The sequence below is a fragment of the Notolabrus celidotus genome, chromosome 7 (assembly GCF_009762535.1).
Source record: "Notolabrus celidotus isolate fNotCel1 chromosome 7, fNotCel1.pri, whole genome shotgun sequence".
Lineage (NCBI taxonomy): Eukaryota > Metazoa > Chordata > Actinopteri > Labriformes > Labridae > Notolabrus > Notolabrus celidotus.
Genome location: NC_048278.1, coordinates 11,328,303 through 11,349,007, shown reverse-complemented (window position 1 = coordinate 11,349,007; position 20,705 = coordinate 11,328,303). Strand labels below are relative to the sequence as shown.

At 40.6% G+C, this 20,705-nt stretch overlaps 1 protein-coding gene and 1 long non-coding RNA gene across 4 annotated transcripts in view; one reads left to right on the top strand and one right to left on the bottom strand.

Annotated features, from left to right (window-relative positions):
- The window catches only part of sh3pxd2aa (SH3 and PX domains 2Aa), a 149,005-nt gene that overhangs the window by 70,702 nt on the left and 57,598 nt on the right, over window positions 1-20,705 (top strand). Inside the window, exons 7-8 of the mRNA XM_034688890.1 lie at window positions 5,993-6,018; window positions 17,196-17,240. Coding sequence (XP_034544781.1) covers window positions 5,993-6,018; window positions 17,196-17,240 — 71 coding nt within the window. The remainder of the gene's footprint in view (window positions 1-5,992; window positions 6,019-17,195; window positions 17,241-20,705) is intronic.
- On the bottom strand, window positions 9,402-19,215 carry LOC117816560. Of its 3 annotated transcripts, none has more exons than XR_004631979.1 (3): window positions 19,058-19,215; window positions 18,032-18,145; window positions 9,402-9,508 (listed from the first exon to the last, which is right to left on the bottom strand). It is a non-coding gene; the product is annotated as an uncharacterized LOC117816560 (long non-coding RNA). The 3 variants fall into 3 exon arrangements; XR_004631978.1 differs by having other exon boundaries at window positions 9,408-9,505; XR_004631977.1 differs by lacking the exon at window positions 9,402-9,508 and adding an exon at window positions 16,702-16,809.

Below are 20,705 nucleotides of genomic sequence, written 5' to 3'. Positions count from 1 at the left end.
ACTCTTCAAATCATAACGATCATTTAGGACCTTTTAAAAACTGATGTAGATCTATACTCCTGAAATATAAATCTCATTTAGGCATGCAACTCATTTCTTTAAACAGAAATTCAAATTCTGACTCATTGACTTGTCTTGAAGTAAGATAACATTTAAAAACAGTCCAACTTGAGCATAATGTATAAACACGGCTTATCCCAGAATAAACAATGTTGAATTTGTTTGCTGATTGTTGCTAACATTATCAGAGCTAGCCACACCAGCTGGCATCCCTCCTTGTCTGTGCTGGTTACACATTGCTCCTGTCAAGTGGTTATATGCCAGTTTGATCAGACACAAATACAACTTTATCTCTGTTTTCTAGATCAAAATACTGACAAACTGCACTGCACTATGAGATGCCAAGTGGTTGTTTTGTTTTAGTAGAGCATTATATTAGTAGCCATTAACTGGAACTACAATCCTGGCCAATGGCGAGTGGCTTTGTTGAAGCTTAGCGAGATGCAGCATATGACCGGCATTTTGAGTCAACAGTGATAAAAAAATATTAATAGTTCATTTAACTGCCTTGTAATTTTGGTGTCGACCAGGAAGAATGACGTTCAATTTTTCAGTTGACTCAACATCACAAATCTCAATACCCTTCACACAACGCACACACACACACGTGCGTGTACAAACAGGTATAAACAAAGCTGGCTTTGTTTCATTCATTCAATATGCTGTAATAACTTTAAACCCAGCTCACCTCAATGATAAAATAATGAATTCATCTACCATGGCTAGAATAGACAAACTCATGAATAACTGTAAAAAGTTTGATGTTGTTTGTTTTCTTCTGGAGAAAGATTATACGTTAGGGTCATTACAAATCAGACACAAAGAGATTCAGTGTGCATCGCTGTTCCCAAAAGTCTCAGTTTCTCCATGCACACACCTAGAATCAACCCAGAAGAACTGAAACTAGCTCTTCAAAAGTACTGTTTCAAACCTTAAAGTTTTGTGTGGTAAAAGGGGGCTGATTGTACTACATTTATGCATATGACCAGCAGTTAAAGATTTCATGACTTACACTCCTGTAGTCAGCTGATCACTGAGCTGACCCGCCTGCCCCTCACACCACATGGCCGGCCTCACCAGACGTACTCACATCTGTTTTGGCTTGACAATCAATGTCGAGAGCTCAGAGCTCTGGAACTGATGAGACGTGCATGAAAGTGCTCCTGCTTCATGGAGCTGTAGTCAGAGAATACACTGTGACCAAACGTCAGAATGTGATGAAAAGTGTGACAAAGTGTCTGTGAGTGTGTGTTCTTGTGTACGCAACTGGCCCATCTGCTGATGTTGCCATGTGTGGTTCAGCATACATACCCATCTTTACTATGTGTGGTAGCTTTGTACAGAAATACTAACAGATAGAGGGCCTTAAGTCTTTCAGTGTGCTTTACCAGGACATTCCTGCTGGCAGAAAAACAACTCTTATCTCATACTGTATTTGTCAGCATCTGTACACTTAAGATTGTATCCACTGTATTATTTTACATTACGTCTGAAAATGCAGAGAAGGTGTTAACATTTGTATTAATTTGGATGATAACAAGCAGGAAACCTTTTCTAGATTGTGATATCATTCTAGTAGTTTACTGCAAAAATAAACAATCCTGGTAACTTCTCTGCAAAAGCAAACTGTTAGCAGGACTAGTTTAGCATTTCTTTTCTGGCTGTAAAAAAACCTCAGCCTTGAGATCCCACCTCGCCACATAAAACACCACCACTTTTCTCCACAACTGCAGTATGTATTCTTCACGTCGCCTTTCACCCCTCGCTTCCTCCTCTCCATACCTTGAGGATATGTGGAGAAGGAGTTGGCAGCTGAAGTTGGTTGCTCAGCCCTCGGGGGAAGAGTCTGATTTCAGCCTGAAGGATTCGGGTCACTGCACAGAGTCTGGACCCTGTGTTTCTGCACCCCCTCCTTATCCTCCCACCCTTCCTCAGCGTTCTGCCCTACCCTGCCCCTCCTGTGTGTCCTAATGCTTTGCAGATGCCTCAAAAACCATACCTTCAGAAAATAAAGCCAAAAATAGCCATCTGCGCTCCCTCTGGCACGTCCTAAAGTAATGTTTAATGCAATACTTTGCTAACAAGCCTGACTTCTTTCTCACTTTTTAATCCATTATCAAAATAATGTCTCTTCTTGTTAAAACTAGCTTAATTTTGCCAATTAGTGGGTGCTATTGTAATTACCTGCTAGTTTCTAGAATACCTAATGTGTCTGTGTGTTGACTAATATTTGCTTCCTGAGCTCTTTTAGTGTGCTAATTCTTGCATAAAAGATTACATGCAGGCATGTTGTTCTAAAGCCCTTTGTGCACACTTAATACCAACAACCACCCACACGTGATACAAGCTAACCTTTCACTTTGACCTGCTTTTCTTTACAACAGAAAAAGCACATGCTATTGATCCAATTAGCCATCACTATGTGTCAGGATTAACAAAGTGTTTTAACTTCTGTATCCTCTGAGGCTGTACCTGATGATTTATCAGAAACAATTAACCCAAATGAGTCAAATACAGCACAGCTTTAGCTCAAGTAATGAGTGATTATTTTCAGACTTCTACCGTTGGACCAGAGACTGCAAACGCCCCTGCCTTTGTGTTGATTGGGAGTTGTTTATAGAGCTTCGAGGTCGTGTTTGCCTTTCAAACCAAGCACAGCATGAATAGCTTAACAGGCTCCCTGGGAGTTTGCTACAGCAGAGTACTTTTCATGCTGCTGCTGTTTTCCACCAAACCAAAACTCATTTATTGGCCGCTGTCCTCACCTCCTTGATAAGTTACAACCGTCCATTTCCAGGTCCTACACTTACACCTATTGTATTGTCACTGTGCGTGGGTCGTTTACCGTTAGCCAGTTCAATCAACCCAGCAGGCTGCCAGCATGCATATAACAACTCAGTCCGCAGCTCAGCTAATGGAGGGACAGTTCTTTTTCACGATGGGTCACTTATAGTTAGCTGTCATTTATAAAGGCTCTTACCAGATGTGCAACATTTCCGTACTGCTGAAGCAGCAAATAGAAAGAAATTTATAATTTCATCCTTTTAACAGTGTTTGTGAACCATGCAGGCATCAGGTTCTTTAATGTGGCTAATCGTGCTTGCTGCTGAGGCCTCTAGTTACTGTTACCTGTTAGCTTTAGCTTCCTTTACCATACAACTTGAATCTCTCCTGCTCTATTAGGTCTTTTAAGTTTCTGAATTTTGTGATAATGATTTTGAGTGGAGAGAAGGAGTAAGGCTGTACCCTACTCAGAATTTAGTTGGTCAGTTAAGCGTCACATCAAACTCCTAAATAAGCCTCCAGGAGACACACGTTTTATCAGCGAGACACATTATGTATCATACTCTTCTAATGGTGGTATTTGCCAGACATGTTATTTGCAATGAGGCTCATTTGCATATAAAGAGGCATATTTTGCTTAAAATGAATGCATAATGAATGACTCATTAAATATATGAAAACAACAGCAGCACACAGATATTCTCTTTGCTCTGCAGTGCTGTTTATGATGACCTTAACCCTTTGCACATGCTTTGTGAATTAGGCTATGCTTCTTGGCTCATTTGTACAGGTTTCGTGGGCCCAAAAGCCGCACAGTCCCTTTGTGAATCAGAGCCTCAGTGTTTTTCCAAGTTTTAACCACCCGGTCTGTTTGTTTTGGACATCAGTAGATTCCTGTGGATGTTTTAGCTCCCAAAAAAAACATGTAAATGATGAACACTGAAGGTCCACAACAAGATTTAGTTTGTAACATTCTCAGTCTTACTATTGCTCCTTCACTGCTTTGTGTAAATTTATGTACCTGAAAACAAACAAGTGCAATGAATCAACTGACTGAATGGAGGTTGATTGGGATCTTGTCGACTCAATGTTTAGATGTCAGCTCTACAGAGAAGTGCACCAGGCAAATGGAAATGTGAACAAAGCATTTAACAGTGCCCATAAATGTATAACATTCCTTTGCTCCCAAATAGAGGATATCAGCATCTTTGACTACACTGTGGCAAACCCGGAGTGAAAAGGACAAACATGCTGGCAAATATCTTGACAGCTCTGAGGCTCGGTCTGTCCGCAACATACTTTCCACTAAGACACTTCCAGACACTCTGCAATACAGCTCATTGGAAGTTATTGACCATTGACTGAAATAGTATCCAATCCTCATGTATCGGAGGTCATGAGTCCAGCATAGCTAGAGATGGATGGGATGAGGCGAGGGTCAAGTCCTGCTCTCTCTGTGTCCCACTTGGGTGACAATGAAGCATATTCTGGTTGCTAGCACAGAGTGATCTTGTTGGAGAGGTCAATATAAAGGCTTTATTCATCTGCTGTGGCCGGTCACAAAGAGACAGATACATCAGATCACAGGGGATGGGATAAAGGGATGGACAGAGAGAGAGCAAGAACGAGCACAGTGACACTAAAGAATGCAGGGAATACAGCTTTTTGCTCATGCATATGTGCTCTCTCTTCTGTCTGCCCTTACAATGTCTCCTTGCGTTCATGTCGGTTATTAGCCTGAGTGTGGTTGCAGCAAGTGCCAAGAGGAGGTTTTCATTAACCTCATGCCGTGAGAGGGCAATACCTTGACTGCTAGCTATGCTGCTCTGAGCAGTTTCTGCTCTCCAGACACTGCAGTATAATCTTCCAGGCCTATTTGCTCTGCATCATACCGGACAAGATGAGAGGTCTCTCATTAAGGAAATGGCCTGTTTTACAAGCTGGGTCAACTGTCCCAATCAAGCACTCTTGCAGTGGAGTAGTTGATCCTGAATCTCCGGGGACATCCATGATCCACTAAACGTAATACCTTTTTGTGGGCATGCACTAACTGCCATATCATCCACTTCAACACATGCATACACCTGCTTACTTCATAGACATCCCTTCATTATCCAGAGACATAATGAAAGCTATCAGCAGCAATCTGGTACTCCTCTTGAAATAAGAGTCATGTTGCTATCACTCATCCACAAACCACTTCACCCTCTCTCTGGGGGTCGATATTCATATACCTGTACGGTGGTTATTTTAAAACAAAAGATTGTATTACAAAAAGGAGAGATGGGTTGTCGGGTTCAGCTCTTCACTGCAGAATCATGCTGTCGTTTTATTGCTCTGACTGTATCTGATTTTCAATTGTACTGCGGCAGGATGACGTGGCTTGATTGAAGTTAGATGAGGTTTCAGATAAGCCCTTGGGAAAACAGAAAGGACACATGGATTTTGAGTAGTACAAGAGATAGAGTGAGAGAGCAAGAGGGGAGGAAGTACTGGAAAGAGGATGTGGAGTGACGATGGACAGATTGTCAGGTCTGTGTCTATAAATAGCTATGTTCACCTTGATCTCTTGCTTAGCCCATCTTTTTTCTTTAACACAATTTCAAGTCAGAGAGTCATAATGATTAGGGCAGAAGCCAACAAGCCCAGCACAGTAAACCTCATACACAAGCACAAACTCTGTGTCACCCCCCATCTATAGCTTAGCCTTGTGGCATAATCTCATTAGAATCCATTAAGCAGGGCATCTTAAAGTGATCCTTCTTCTCTCGAATGTGGGGAGAGGTCGCTGTCTTTCTGACAGGATGAAGAAGGGAGGGAGAGAAGGAGTATAGGAAGAGGATGGTGGTGCCGCTTTGGAGTCACATGACTAATTTGTGTCTGTTGCGGGGAGCACGGGCAGCTGGCCAGCCATTCCTCCCTCTCTCCCCATCCCTCACTCTGTTTCTCTCCCTCTCTCTCTCTCCCGCAAACACATGCATTTCTTAGTGTGCTAAAGCCGATTGCATGCATGTGTTTTTGTGCGAGGGACTGTTTTTTTCTGTTCAGGAGTGTCAGAATCAATATGCAGTGACTGCATGCTTTGTTGTTGACCAAGGGGCGTCTGCTGACCACTAACCATGTCCCTCTTGTGTTGCTTCTCCCTCAGGGACTATGGCTCCAAGCGCAAGTCGGGTAAGTCACCTGTTTTATTTTGAGTATCCTAGCTTACAGCCTTTTTCTCTTTCAACTTGTTGCTCTGAATAGAACCCCTCCTTGAGATCCGAGGCAGGATGTTGTGCTGGCTAGCGTATGACTCTGAATCTCTCTTTCTCTGTCATCTGTAATCCATGTGGTGTCAATGTGTGGTTTGTTTACTTGTCCCGCTGTGGGATACTGACTTACTGTCGACTATGATTTTGAAACTGGGACAGTTTCAAAACGCTGTCAACCCCTCTTCTTTTGGCCAGAGATTGTAGGGTGGGGTTTAGGAATTGCCTGATAGTTCTGTAAGATGTCAAAATAGAGTCATTGGCGTTCGTCGATAAAGGAAAAGTGTTGTTCTCTGAAGTGATGGGTGGGACGTATTGACAGACTGTGGCTTTTTTAGCAGTTACAGAATAAGGCTTTGCCTGTGATACATGTTTTACATACCAAATCATTGTCAACATAACAGAAGAAAGAGTCACTACATAAACTGTGATGAAGGTATGTGCCTGTAAGAGGCTTGCGATTTTATCCGGATCTGTGTGGTCTTGTTTCTCAAGACTTAGGAGGCAAACACTAACTGCAGTGCTTTCATTAGATGCCACAAACTATATTCAGTTTCGTAGCGAGTAAAACCATGGACAAGTCCTGAACCTGTGCCACTGTATCCTGCATGTCAATGTAGAAGCATAAGCTGACAAACCACAAAGCAACTCTCTTGTTTGACTAAAAGATTATTCATGCACTTCTTACTGTCAAGGGTTTTTTAGCCTCATTAGCCTTTTAGCAAATGTATAGCTCTGACAGGGGAATTAGTGGGAGTATAGCTGAATTAAAGAGGCATTAGGAAAAATGCGTGACAAATATGAATAGGGAAACCTGTTTAAGGAGATGTGACTGAATAAACTAAGGGGCCTATGTATTAGTCATCCCTGTTATATGATCCTAATTCAAAAAGTGGATGCTGTGTGAAATGTTAATTAAAACTGATATTGGTAGTTTGAAAACAATTTAAACCCTGTATTTAACTGAAAATAGAGCAAAGGCAAAATGTCATATGCTGAAACAATTTTTTTTTTTCGTGTTTGAAAATATGCTCATTGTAAATTTGATGCTAGCAACACCTTTCAATAGGTTGGGACAGGACAACAACACACTAAAAAGTTGTGTAATTCTAAAAAAAGAAACCCCTGGAGGAATTTCTCCACAACTAATTAGGCTAAGTTGCAACAGGTTATTAATATGACTGGGTATAAAAAGCATTCCAGAGAGGCTGAGTCTATCAGAAGTAAAGATGGAAAGGGGTTCACCACTCTGTATAAGACTTTGTGAGGAAATAGTGCACAAATGTCAGAATAATGTTCCTGAGTGTAAAATTATAAATAGTTTGATTAAATATTCAGAGAATCTCTTTACAAAAGGGACACGACTAAAAACCAGCACTGGATAGCTATGCTGGCACTGCATTAAAAAAAGACATGACTCTGCAGTGGAATTCACTGCATGGCCTTACAATCATTTCTGAAAACTGTTGTCTGTGAACACAGTGTGTTGCTGTGCCAATGTATGCTTTCGAAGAGGAAACCATAAATAAACATGATCCAGAAATGCAAGCGGCTTCTTTGGGCCAGAGCCCATTCAAGATGGACTGAGGGGAAGTGGAAAACTGCCCTGTGGTCTGATGAATCAGCATTTCACATTCTGGCACTTTTAATCAACATTTACACAGCAAACTTGAATTGGAGTTGCAAATTGTTGAAGAGTAAATGCAGAAAATAACTATGTACCAACATTTAAGTAACATAAGGGTTGTGTTAGGGTATAAATGCATATTGGAATATCTTTTCATAATGAGTGCGTGTACAGAGATGCAAAATGTAGATTCTGCTTCTAGAACTCTTTGCCTCATAAATAAAAGTTTTGGTTAAGTTTAAGGCCACTCCCCTCAAGTAAACAACTTTTGACTTTGACGGTGAGTTTATTTTTAGACAAAAGGAAAACGAACTTTGTGACCCTCCTGCAAGGAATTGATTTGTTGTAGCCCCCGAGGGTGCTTACTACCAATTCAATTACATCCACATTCCTCATAGTGATTTAGTTTCTTGGAAGCTGATTGCCGCTGCAGATAAGCAGGCTTGTGTTATTTTCTCCACATGCCCTTGGTATAGTGCACTATGCACCAAAACAGGTGGATTTCACCTTTTTGTGCCTCAGCTTTGACCTAAAGAAACATCAATTTCTTCACGGTGGAAAAAGGTTGTCAGAATGTCTTTTTATAAACTGTTGGACCACACTTGTAAGTGTCTAGGTGTGAATATTGAATGAACACTATCCCTCAATGTAGACGATATCAACATCTCTATAGTTCCACAACTTTTACAAAAGCTTTCCCAATGAAATGCCTTTGGGTACTTTTATGGTGTTTTCTTTCTGCTGCTGCTCTGGCAATGTGTATTCCAGCCCTATCTTTATTGAATGTACCCTGTTGGGATGTGAACATTTAATGCTGTACTGTTTTACTACAGGATATAAACACACGCAGATGACAGATAGTAACCTGTAGCAAGATGTAGTTTGGCTGTATTCTGTTTTAGAAAATGTAGTTAAAGTTGTATATAGGGTGTGTGTGGTTAAACTAACATATAACCAATCAACCAGAACATTGTGTCACCAGCACAACTATGCAGATATACATCTGCAAGGAGGATAGAAGGCTGGTGGTGCTAAATCTGCTGCACACTCAGCAAACAAATAAGAGCTTATGGATTCCGTTATTGAGTCTTATCAGTCCTGTGTCGTAAAATTATATCAAGAGGCAGCTTTGGGCATCTCTTTAAACCAAAATGCAGTTCCTTTGACCGTCTTTGAGCTTTAAAAAACTCAGTTAACTCCACCTACTGCTGGGGATGAGACATTCTCCTTTATCCTCCTGCATTCAAATCAGTAGTGGTGATGATTGCTCTCAAACTTTGCAACAAGTCCTGTTATTTAAAAATAGTAATCCAACTTTGACATCCATTAAAAAAATGGACAGGATATGATTCATTTAGCTAACCAAAAATGGTGGATTAAGTTTACATCATAATCTTCAAGCCGGGGTCAGATAAATAAAACAGCATCAATAAAAGAAAATCGATAGTAGTATATCAATTAAAAGTTTTAGAGGGATTCTTGTGACTAACTTGTCAGCTCCACAAGAGACATCATGCAAACTAGCGTGTTCAGAGTTTGAATAGTTCTGAACTTCAGACAGATGGTTTTATTCTTTATGCCAAACTATGCTAATCACCTTCCAGGAACACCCAATAAACACTTATCTTACCATCAATAATAACAGCAGATGTGTAATTCTAGGGATTTCGAAGTATTTCCTTCAGTTACTTTGAATGTTTTCTTTTAATTATGCATGCTGATTCTTGCGGCTCTCATCATCCACCCTGCTGTTCTTCAGTTCTTTCCAAACTCATTGTTGTTGCTGCTGGAAACAAAAATGCGTCACTTCCACTGATGCAGAGAACTTCTTCAAGAAACAGATGATGTTTTGAACATAGAAAACTGTTTTTTTGTTGACTCACAATTGTGAAATTCCTAACCAGTTTAAAGAGATTAGCAAAGAGGGAGACAACATAAGCAGTTCCTGTGTCTGAAATGTACACCATAGAGTTGTGATTTTTCAGTTTCAATCAAAGGATCCTGATTACATCTCAATCTCTCCGAAAAAGGCCAAGAACCATTAACAACATGATTTTGGATACAATATTTGATGATGAAATTGAAGATAAACATCTTTTTCAGAGTTTCCCAACAAAAAACAAATACTGATTCAATCAACCTCAAGTGTGCTAGAAGTCAGACTTGCTTTTTTTCACCCGAGGGGTAGGTCCAGGGAGTTTTAGGGGTCATTCTCCCCCAGTTCTGGGGCTTATACTTCTCCATGTGAGGGCCAGATTCAGAGGGATCAGAGGGGGGTGCTGTTTGGGCTGCAGAGGCTGCAGGGGTTGAGTCTGTCAGACAGGCCCTGGTTTGTTTACGTGGCACAGTGGATAAGATTTCAGACTGAATGGCAAGGGAGGAGGGTTGTGTCAGTGTGTGTAAGTGTGTTTGTGTGTGTATATATATGTGTGTTTTTACAAGTGTGGGTTTAGTGGACAGGGCAAGTTTGTGGACATAACTGTTAAGCTGTCTTTGGTAATTAGAATCTCAGAGGCAGGCTGTTGTTCATACCATCCGGAGCTCCTCTGTCAGTAGACACATTTATGTGACACTTACACCCTTCATTACCAGCCTCCATGTGAGAACCTGTAAGAGTGAAACCTTTCTCAATGTTGACTTTTACACAGTTTACATCCCACTGAGCACTTAATTGCAGCAATAATAATGTGAGCACCTCTTATCGAATCAATGTTGAGGATACAGTAGAGTGAGTATTGATTTAGAAAGAGAATTGATAACTGCTTGAGGCTTAGCAAGCATAATATGACAGAGAAAAAAGTCACCCCCTGAGTAATGAAAGTATTGAATCTCTCTGGTTCATCTCCACTGAAGTCTCTCGTCACGATTCAGCTGTTGACTGAGCCTGTTGTTGTTTATCTGTTTTTTTTAACTGAGAGTTGGTAATGGTTAAAGCTCCTGTGAGGATTTTTTTTGTTTGAGTCAGACAGGCGTCATCTCATCTGTTTCTCCATCCCAAACTGGACAAGTGCAAGAAGCATTTTTTGAATGAATGAAAACTTCACCTGTTTTTTTTTAAGTCAAATATATCTCAGACTGGGAATCTTAGCTGTTTTATCTTTTATTCACAAAAATTGGAATACTAGCTTAATTTGCACAAATACGAAAACCAGAAAAATTCGCTCAAATAACTTGCTCCATTAGTGGTGCTACTCCAGTCTGTTGTCATCAAACAAGGTTGAGCTTGACTACATTGAATGGTGAAGCTTGTTAAGTCAGTTGGAGCAGAGCTAACTTGCTTGTACAACCAATAGCTGGAATCGAGATGAAGGTTTTCACAATCTACCAGATAATCTGATCTTACTCGCATTCCTCCAAGTGAGCTCCTGTGTGTTCCTGTTTCCAAAAAAAGGTAGTGTCACAGAGTTTGGGGAAGCTGCACAAATACATCAATTTGTCTTATATTTTACTATGAATGAACCTTCGCCGGTCCATTCAGTCATATGTCAGTGGCCTCAGACGTTACAAAAACTTTAAAGAAATATCAAATCTTGTTTCTGAAGTGAGATAAATGTCTTGCACTGTTCTGGGGTGGATCTTTTGCTGCATTTTAATGCTTTTATTCTTGGCCTACCATACTGTATCCCAACCACTTCCGGATCAGACTCCCAGTCAGAGCCACTTTAAATCACCTCTGTACCATCAAACTGGCCTCCATCATTCCTCTTCCCAGTTCAGTGGGAGCCTCCTTTTCCAAGAAGTCAACAGTTCCTGTGTTATGTCGTCATTTAAACTCCCCAGAGCTCAGAGCTTTCAGTCATTGAGCTCACTGGCCAAGGATTACAAGTAAACAATCTTACCATGAGGAAACAGAGCATCCAGAGGATGTCTAAGGGGAACATATCTAGAAGATATTTTATCCATGAACTATCACGTTTCACTACAATCAATTAGTAGATCTAAAGAATGTGTTACAACATTTTTTTTTCCCTAAAGAGTGTGCTCTGTACCCGAGATATGCTCTAATGAGGTTGGTTTACTTTGATCATGACAAAATAGTGTCTGAACTGAACCGACAAAGCACTATTGTTTCAAAGCTTTTTGACTGAACATTAAATGCAAGACAATGGATAGCAAAACTTGGGTCGCATTTTATGAATAACTTTTCTTTTCCAACTCATTAACAATCAATGGCTGCATCACAATAGCCCACACATTCACACCTTTCTGAGCATATCTTGGGACACAATTAACAGTTATGTTTTCTTTAAAAAAGTGGCTCAATGCTTGTGTTAGCTGTTCTCTATAGCCCGGTGGTCAGACCACTGTAGAAAAAAAAGAGGAAAGAAGAATAAGAGTAATATCGTGAGATTAATTAGAAAAAAACTAGCTAATGTGTAGGGAGCAAAAACACCTTTCCAGAGTCTTGCAAACTTTGTGGCTGATTCAGGAGTACAACATAATAACACTTTGAGCCTAAATTATTTGGAAAAATAAAAAAGGCAAGCTGCCTGGCTTATCAGATATTTTGTATTCTGGACTGTATTAGGCCCCAACACTGGATTGGTGCCTAAAATTTGAGGAGGCTTATTTAAAATATATATCTTAAAGAGGTTAGTCAAAGTTTAAATGTGACACCAGTGGGCCTCTGTGTTGTGCTGGTGAGAGATAAATTATGGTGTTGACTGTCTAATCTGGAAAAGCTCCCCCCATGGCTTGCTCAAAGTCCTACACAGATAAAATATATAAACAGCATGTTAGCTTAACTTAAATTGGCTTAGCCTGCCATAATTTTAAGCTAACTGTGACCAGTATTTAACCATTTTCTTCGGCTTTTAAAGTAAATCAGTTAATCCAAAACAGAGGGTGGAGAGGCTGTAGACCACAATACTAACACAATATAGCGTTTTGAGGTCCTGCCAGTCACACATAGACAATCACCAGGTAGATGTGTGTGTAATTTTATCAATAAACAGAGAAAGATATGATGTAGCTATGACCCTGTTACAAATGTAGTGAAGCTTGGAGCGAAACAACACATGGAGAAAGTTTGGATGGCCGTGAAGTGACAGTACTCGCTGTGGAACAGATGTGACCTGTGCTGTGATTTGACCCCACCCCGAGGCGAGCACCCACAACGTGTCACTCTCGCAGCCCGGATTGGGACCTGTTTGTCATTGCTAGGGGCTGTGATTTGTTAGCATTGTGTCAAGGCTGAAGCAAGGGGCCGACAACGCCCCCACCCTCCACCTACTACCCACCACCCTCTTTGCACACAAATGTCATTTGTCACTGCAAGCGTTTGTGTCACTGTAAGACGAATTGTTTCGTCTCTGCCGTTCTCTCCTCGTCTTTCTAAACAGTGTATCAATACTAGTTAGCTTCTGCCTGTGCTTTGACATTGTTAGCATTTGTGTCACTCTGCTTTTTCACAAGTGGCAGATCAATATTTGTTAGCTGTAATTTGTTGTTGGTTGCCTTTGTCTTGGTGTCAGGTGACAAGGTCTTACCATTTAAACTCCTGTCTGTGTCTGTCTTTGTGGTGGCAGCAGATTTGGCTATGTGGCAGCAGGATGCATCAGCCTGGAGTTGTTTGCGATTATCTGTTTTTTTACATACTGTTGGATTTTTAAACAGTACTGTACAATTTTGATCCTTAATATCTCATATTTACTCCACCCAGATGAAACATTGTAATTTGAAGGTTGCACTATATCTGTTTCTTTCTCAACTATCTCCTCTCTTTGCTTGTCCTTTGCTGTATCACTTACACCCTTGAAACACACACTGATATTGTTGGTTTCCCAATGCACCGAAACTTTAACATTTTCACACAACAATTTCCAGTACCTGATCGATATGTTTCAGTCTCAAAAGGGTATTTCTGGACAGATATTGTTTTTTCGAGGGACAAAGTCACAGATTACCAATGACAGCCAATAAAGTGATATTTTTTTTAGCTGGAATGAAAATAGACATTTAGTTCCCCCCTTGGGCATGAGCTGATTTGATTTCCTAAAACTTGATTTCACATTTCTAGCTGTATTTTGTTTGTCACTGGTTCTATCATACACTATACTGAAATTGATTTTTGTATATTACAGCCCCAGCAAAATTTCCAGACCATTATTGTAACCTTTTGAGCCTGCTTATATCCGCATAAAGCTCTGAGTACCAGAGTATGGCCTCAAAAAGCTGCTTGCTTGGCTGCAAAATGGTTCATTGGCACTATACAAAATCAGGTAAGATGTGAGAGGCTGTGGCACAGTGGTAGTCAGTTTTTTCCCAATCAAAAGATTGACTGTTCAATCCTAGCTCCTGTAGCCCACACGTCAAAGTGTCCTTGGGTGTGATAGCTAGTGGTGAATGGTATTTGTTGGTACTAAGGAGCGTTTAAGGCAGCATCCTCTGCCATTAGTGTATGTGTGCAGTGTGAATGGGTAAATGTGACATATAGTTGTGTAAATGTGCTTTAAGTGGACTACAGACCAGAAAAGCGTTGTATAAGTCCATTTATCTCTAAGGTTTCAGCATCAACCAATTAATGTGATGTTTACTTGCAGAAAAGATTGTACTTCAGATCCTTAATTGCACCTAACAGTTGGCTGACACTTCACCACTAATACTACTCCTCAGGCCATCTTGCTGATGGATTTTTGTGTCCCTGGGGTCTGACACACCGTGATGTCTGCAACAGAAACTTTTTTCTCAAAACATAATCTCTTAAGTGTATAAAAAACAACACAGATGGCTAATAACCCCCAAACCCAAACCTAGCGAGGACTTACGAAAAGCCATTTTTCACCCTCACTCAGCCCTCAATTGTGGGGTAATGTAGATGTTTGGGGGTCAGTTCTTGGAAAATTACCCTCTGCAGCAAAGGGACAGAGAAAACACTGCTGGCTTGTAGCGTCATCGGCCAAACCTGAAAGGAATTAACTGTGTGTGTGTGTGTGTGTGTGTGTGTGTGTGTGTGTGTGTGTGTGTGTGTGGGGGGTGTGGGTGTGTGTGTGTGTGTTGGTTAGCATGGAGGACCCGGAGCAGGGAGGAGAGTTAATATCAATCAGATGTTGAACGCTACACTTAGAGCAGCCGGGCGGTTAATAATCGCAGTAGGGCGTCAGAGAGTGGAGGTTGACCCTGGCTGACCTGGGACCAGCCTGTACCCCTCCCTCTGGGGCCAACATCAATCCAGCAAAGCTCCTGAGCCTTGGGTGGGTAGTGAGAGAGGATTTAGCCTTTATTATCTCACGTGAGTCAACGAAGAGGAGCTGCCGGCTTCGCAGCAGGGGCAGCACTAGTCATGAGCCAATGCAGTATGCTGCTTGTGAGGCATTTAAACTTGGTCTCTTTAAGATAGGAGTTGAGCTGTTAAAGATTGATGCGGTTCATTTTTTATACTTTGACTCTCAAGCAATATTAAAAATTGCAATGTAAATTGTGAATTGGACCTGGAGTTCGAGCAGATTGGGGCTTATGATGTGTAATTTTTGGTGGAAATGCTACAATCTATTCCCCCTGAGTCTTTGACCAAGCATATGATGCCATCTTTCATTGCTCTCACTTCACAATAGTAATAATAGTAAGATTGTCCCATTAGGATAGGGGAGAACGGAGTTGGTTGTCACTTTTTACTGTTTTGATGATTGCTCATCATCAAAACATCTTTCAATAGTCATTCCTACATTAAATTGAAGCTTAAGGTGTTGGCTTGAAATGTGTATCCCTTTCGTTTTCCAACTCATTGTAACAAAGAGGCAATTAACTATCAAAGACACTCTGACACATTGTGACAACCAACCCCATCAAGGGGATGGTTGTCACACACTATGTGGTTGGTTGTCACAATGGTATTTTAATGGGAATAATCTTTTAAAAAAGGCAAGAAGGCAGAACTAAATTTGAAGTTTAATCGCACTGACAAGTGATAGGCCTACATAACTTAATGCATTTTAACATAAAATGAGCAAGGAACATGAACAGGAAACACATCTTTAGGCCAGCCTATATAACAACATAAAGAACAAAACAAATAGGTCTAACAATAATGGCCTACTCAACTAGTTGTTACATGTGACAACCAACCCCAAAGAGAATGTAACGACCAACCCCAACTGGAATTTTTTGCTAGCATCAAGGCTAACAACCATCCAACAATTAGTTAGCTAGCTAATACAATTCTAAACTATAGCTTTCCCCTCACACTTTGTAAGGGTAACACTCGTTTTGTTATAAACCCATCGTTTAAAAGCCTAGAAGAAAAATACTGAGGAGCTCAATATTTACAATTTGACATGAAAAACACAAAAAGTCCTCTCACCTCAAGTTCAGCTGTCTTACTTCAGAGAAGACTATGTAGGTGAGCTCTGATCCTAAATCTGGAAATGTCCATACCCCAATTTGAGAGACGGTGCCCTCTGGTGGCGAGATATAACGAGTGTGCCAACCAACCAGTGCGACAACCAACCCCGTTCTCCCCTACTGTTGGATCATACCCTGCTGTGATTGGCTAGTCTTTGTTTAGTCAAAGTTTTCCTCAAAAGCTTTCTACCTGTAATTGTTTTTACCCGGGTTACCCCTATTATTTGTGACATTTGTAATATCCTAACTTAATTTGTCAACAAATATTTGGTGCTTTCACGATAATGATTTCCCGGAAAAGGTTGGTCTCGTAGGTGATAATCTTGTATTTTACCTTTTGGCTTTTCTAGCCATTCATAGCGCAGTGGGGCGGGACTTGAAAAGAAAAGACTGAATTTGGAGGTACGAAAAAGTGCCTTGCTATGGTCCTGGGTCAAGCTCCCATAGATTGTCCTTATTATCCAGCAGTGGTGTAGCCCAATCTTGGCACATTCCCATGCTTAGATGACAGCCACTCAGTAAAATCCTTTTCAGGTCAGATAGTCCTCAAATCAAGCTATAAATCATGTCCTCTGTGGAATATAGCAAAGCAGTTAAATCTGCTGCAACCCCAAATCTTGGTTACGAACCTCCTCTGTCCCCGTCTTCTCTGATGCATGGCGTTTAATTTCCTGGTTTGGGGCAGAGATGTTTTCTAAGGAGAGGAGGGGGATGTGGCTGAAGCCCCTCTAAGACATTCCAAGAGGTCTACATAGAGGAATGGAAATGTAGAGAGATATGAGGAGATGGAGGAAAAGGGATCATGGGAAGGGTGGAGTGAATGTTTATCAGTATAAAGGAGGGAGCGTTTGAGTGTGATATTATAAATGGATGTTTGTAATCATCCAGTAAGTTGTCCTCAGATGCTCTTCATTCTCTCCAGCATGAAACTTTTAAACACTACCCACCACTTTGTGTAACACTCCCAGAGGAACAGGCCAGACTTTGGACCCAGTGCTATTTATGCCTCCGCCTCTTTATTTTTAGAGTTCAGTAGGTGTGATAAAGGTGTGCTTTGCCATACTGCTGCTTCTGCATGCTGTCAAACTGAATAATCTCTCTCTGCTTCTCTCCTTCCTTCTTTCTGTCTGCAGTATGGATGTACGGCTTTACAGACAGCCCGAGGAAAGAGGCCTCAGGTAGCTTTGTGTGTCTATGTCAATATGTTGAATTTGCATGCACTACTGTGCTTGAGCGGCTGCATCCCTTTGGATTTTTCAGTTTCTCTTCACACTTGAGCTTTCTCTCGACATCTGCTTTGCATGCGCTGTCATCAACCTCTCCTTCCACCCATCTGCTCAAACTCAGCCTCTCTCTCTTTCTCTGCACTGTCCATCCATTTCTGTAGGCCTTGTTGGCCAACACAACAGCTGGGCACATTGCCAGAGAGCGTGAAACATGAACCTCAGGTCTGCATGTGGCAAGGTGTCTTCGACTGAAATGAGGTGTCAAGTCTGGTTCCTTACATTTGCTTGTAGCATTGGCTGTAAAGCAATGCCTGTGACCTCATTCAGCTTTGGGTGTGAAGAAATGATGAGTCGCAAGAGAAAAACGGGAATTGCGATAGTCTCCTTTGTAAATAAACATCACAAAAAGACTATCATATTCCTGCAAATGTCAGCAGATTGTAGACACAACAATACACTCACAGATCTGCACATCTGTTGAACATTTACCCAATGTTTTTAGCTGTAATTGAGTCATTGCTGTGGAAATGCACAATATGTTGTTTCCTGCTAGTATGACCTTTAGTGTGTCAGAGCAAGTTTGGAACAACAAACACAAATCACATAAAAACATAATATCAGGATACAGCAGAACTGCAAAAAAAATATGTTTTGTAAGACAATCATGAAGGTTACATGAAGGCATGTCTGTTTACAGATTCATTTTGAGTAACTTCTTAAAGCATTCTCAAGATTCAGCAGACCTGATGTATTGAGGGAGCTGATTCCAGGGGGAGGAGTCAGAGACAGCAAATGCACCATCACCTCTTGTTTTGCAGTTAGAGTGCTGGATGGAAAGGCGGCCTAGGTTAGGTGATCTGAGTAGATGAGGAGTTGAATATGGAAAGAGGACGTCAGAAATGTAACTGGGGAAAAGACCATGCAGTGCCTTGTATGTGATTAACAGGATCTTGAAATTAATTCTGAATTGAACAGGAAGCCAATGGAGTGATGCATAGTTTTTTGTATCATCAGCATAACAATGACATGATACATCAGGGAACGGTTAGTTAACTTTTTCAATGAATTACCTATTAGCGGTAATGTCAATCACTAACTATATCTCTATTTCAGTCAGCTTACACTCTGCCAAACTTCTGCCACTTGAGAACTAGTGTAAGTCTTGTGCATTAAGCTACTTTGTTGGGAAGCATTTGTGGGTGGACCACTATCAACTTCTTCTTTGGCCAGTTAACTACCATTCATGTTACCGTCATTCATGTCATTGGCTCCATAGCAAAGAGTCATGAATTTGTTATGCAGTGGATCAAGTTTGCACCATATTTTTTCCATCGAAATATCCCTATTTAGCTCCAGCATATCAATAATTGTATCACACAGATCAGGAGTATGTTACTATGTTCTACCCCCTACTATGGCTAGCTGAGGGCCAAAGTGAATCCACTGTTCTCTCTAAAATTCAAAAGTAGCATAACCAATAGCTTTGGATCACACTTACATGAGAGTCCATAGCTTGGACCTGACCCATTGACGTCTTTGCATACAAAGTAAAGATCCTTAAAAAACCTCAGATTTAGCCATGGGGAATGTAAGGAGTGCATCTTGGACAAAACAGCTCTCTGAGAAATCCTGCTATAACAGTGTTGTAACACTGCAGACAGCATGCAGCAAGTCTGTAGGATACATGTTTTTTTTTTTTCTCAGCAAGGTGTGGTTGCCATTACAACAGCATAAAACCTTTAAATAGCTGGATCTGGCTGCTTTATTACCTCAAGCTGACTTGATTTCTCCCTGCATCTAGGCTGCTTACATTCTCGGCAATATGTTCCTGTTCTTTATTTCGCCTCCTGGGAGAGTGTTAAAGAAAGACAGAGATGAATGCCCAGCCTCACCCGGTGGGGAAGTTGGGTTACGAGTGCTCCCTTGGTGTTCCCCACCTGCTTATTTGAAGAACAACATAGATGCTTAATTGTTTTTAAAGCACTGTGAAAAAGCTGTTGCCTACTTTTTTTCCTTAGGCTGTTTGAATGCATGACTACATGGCAACCTGATTAATTCCCATTAAATCATTACAAGGCCCACTGTGACGACGCAGCGATAGATTTGGGCTGCTTACTGTGAGTTGTTCGGAGTTTGGGTCAACTTCAACTTAACATCTGAAAGGACTGTTGCAACCAATATGCTGAATATGCTCAGCTTGACAACAGTTCAAGTTTCAAGGTCTTTTCCCATTCATTAAATGACAAAGAGGCTGACAGCGGAGAGTTTATTATCTCAGATGCAGGCGACAGTGGAAAAGATGGAGAGATTTACTGACAAAGTTTGATACCTTTTTCTCAGCCAAAGAAATCAGACAGCACTCACATTTTCTCTTATCAGAGACGTATCTCAGTGTTGAGTCACTGCTTGAGCTGACGTGTGTTTTGGCTTCATGTTTGGTGAAAGTTTTTTACAACACTACATGTAGCATCTTCAATTCGACAGAAAGTGATAATGATTCATTGTTCTCCAAGGTGAATATGAAATGGTTCACAGAAAGCTGCTTTGTTAAACAAATAACATGAGTTAGGAAAATGTACCATATCCCGAATATGTATACATGCTGCTGAGCGTGTTGTGTTTGACAAACTTTGCAACAACACAGTTTCCACAATACTCCAAGCTTGTTTTTTGGCATATGTTTTTAATTTTTTTCCACTGGGAAATACCACAAAATATGTTTGCAGACACAACTTTATTTCTCAAAGGCAGATATCAGGCTCATAATGTCAACCAGCAAATATAAAGGTCAAGTTCTTTCTTCCATTTCTGTTTGTCTAAAAAACATCTGTTTATGTCTGATAAGGGTCAACCAGGTATGAGCTAACCAATCAGCACGCTTCACAGTATCAACAATGTCAAATGTTTTTTTTTTTGCAAAACCTGCTGCTACAAAGAAAATCCCTTGTTGTATAAGAAGAAGTCTTTTCTCCTTTCATTTTGGGAATGGCTAATTGATCATAAATATTTCTTCTGTCTTAAGAAGACTTGTTGATGGCAGCAGAGTACAGTTGAACTGGTTTGTTTTCTTTTTAAATTCTGCTATTGTTGGTGCGCTGGTGACATACTCTAGCTTCTGATTTATGATATCAAAAGTGTATTGTTGTCTTCTTCAATGGTACAATTCAATGAGCTTTTTGCACCGTTGAAGAACATATTTTTATTTTAATCAAAGACATCTTGTTGGAAGTATGCTAAGCAAATGTTTCTTCAAAAGTACTGAACAAGACACTATAATATCTCATCATAAATGGCTAATGCAGTCAAAGCTAAAGTGGATGGTGTGTGTGTCAGTGCATTGAAAGTTGAAACATAAAACCAGGTTTTCTTTTTAAATGTGTTGTAAAACTTTCATGGCATTCTTTTTAGTAATGAGAA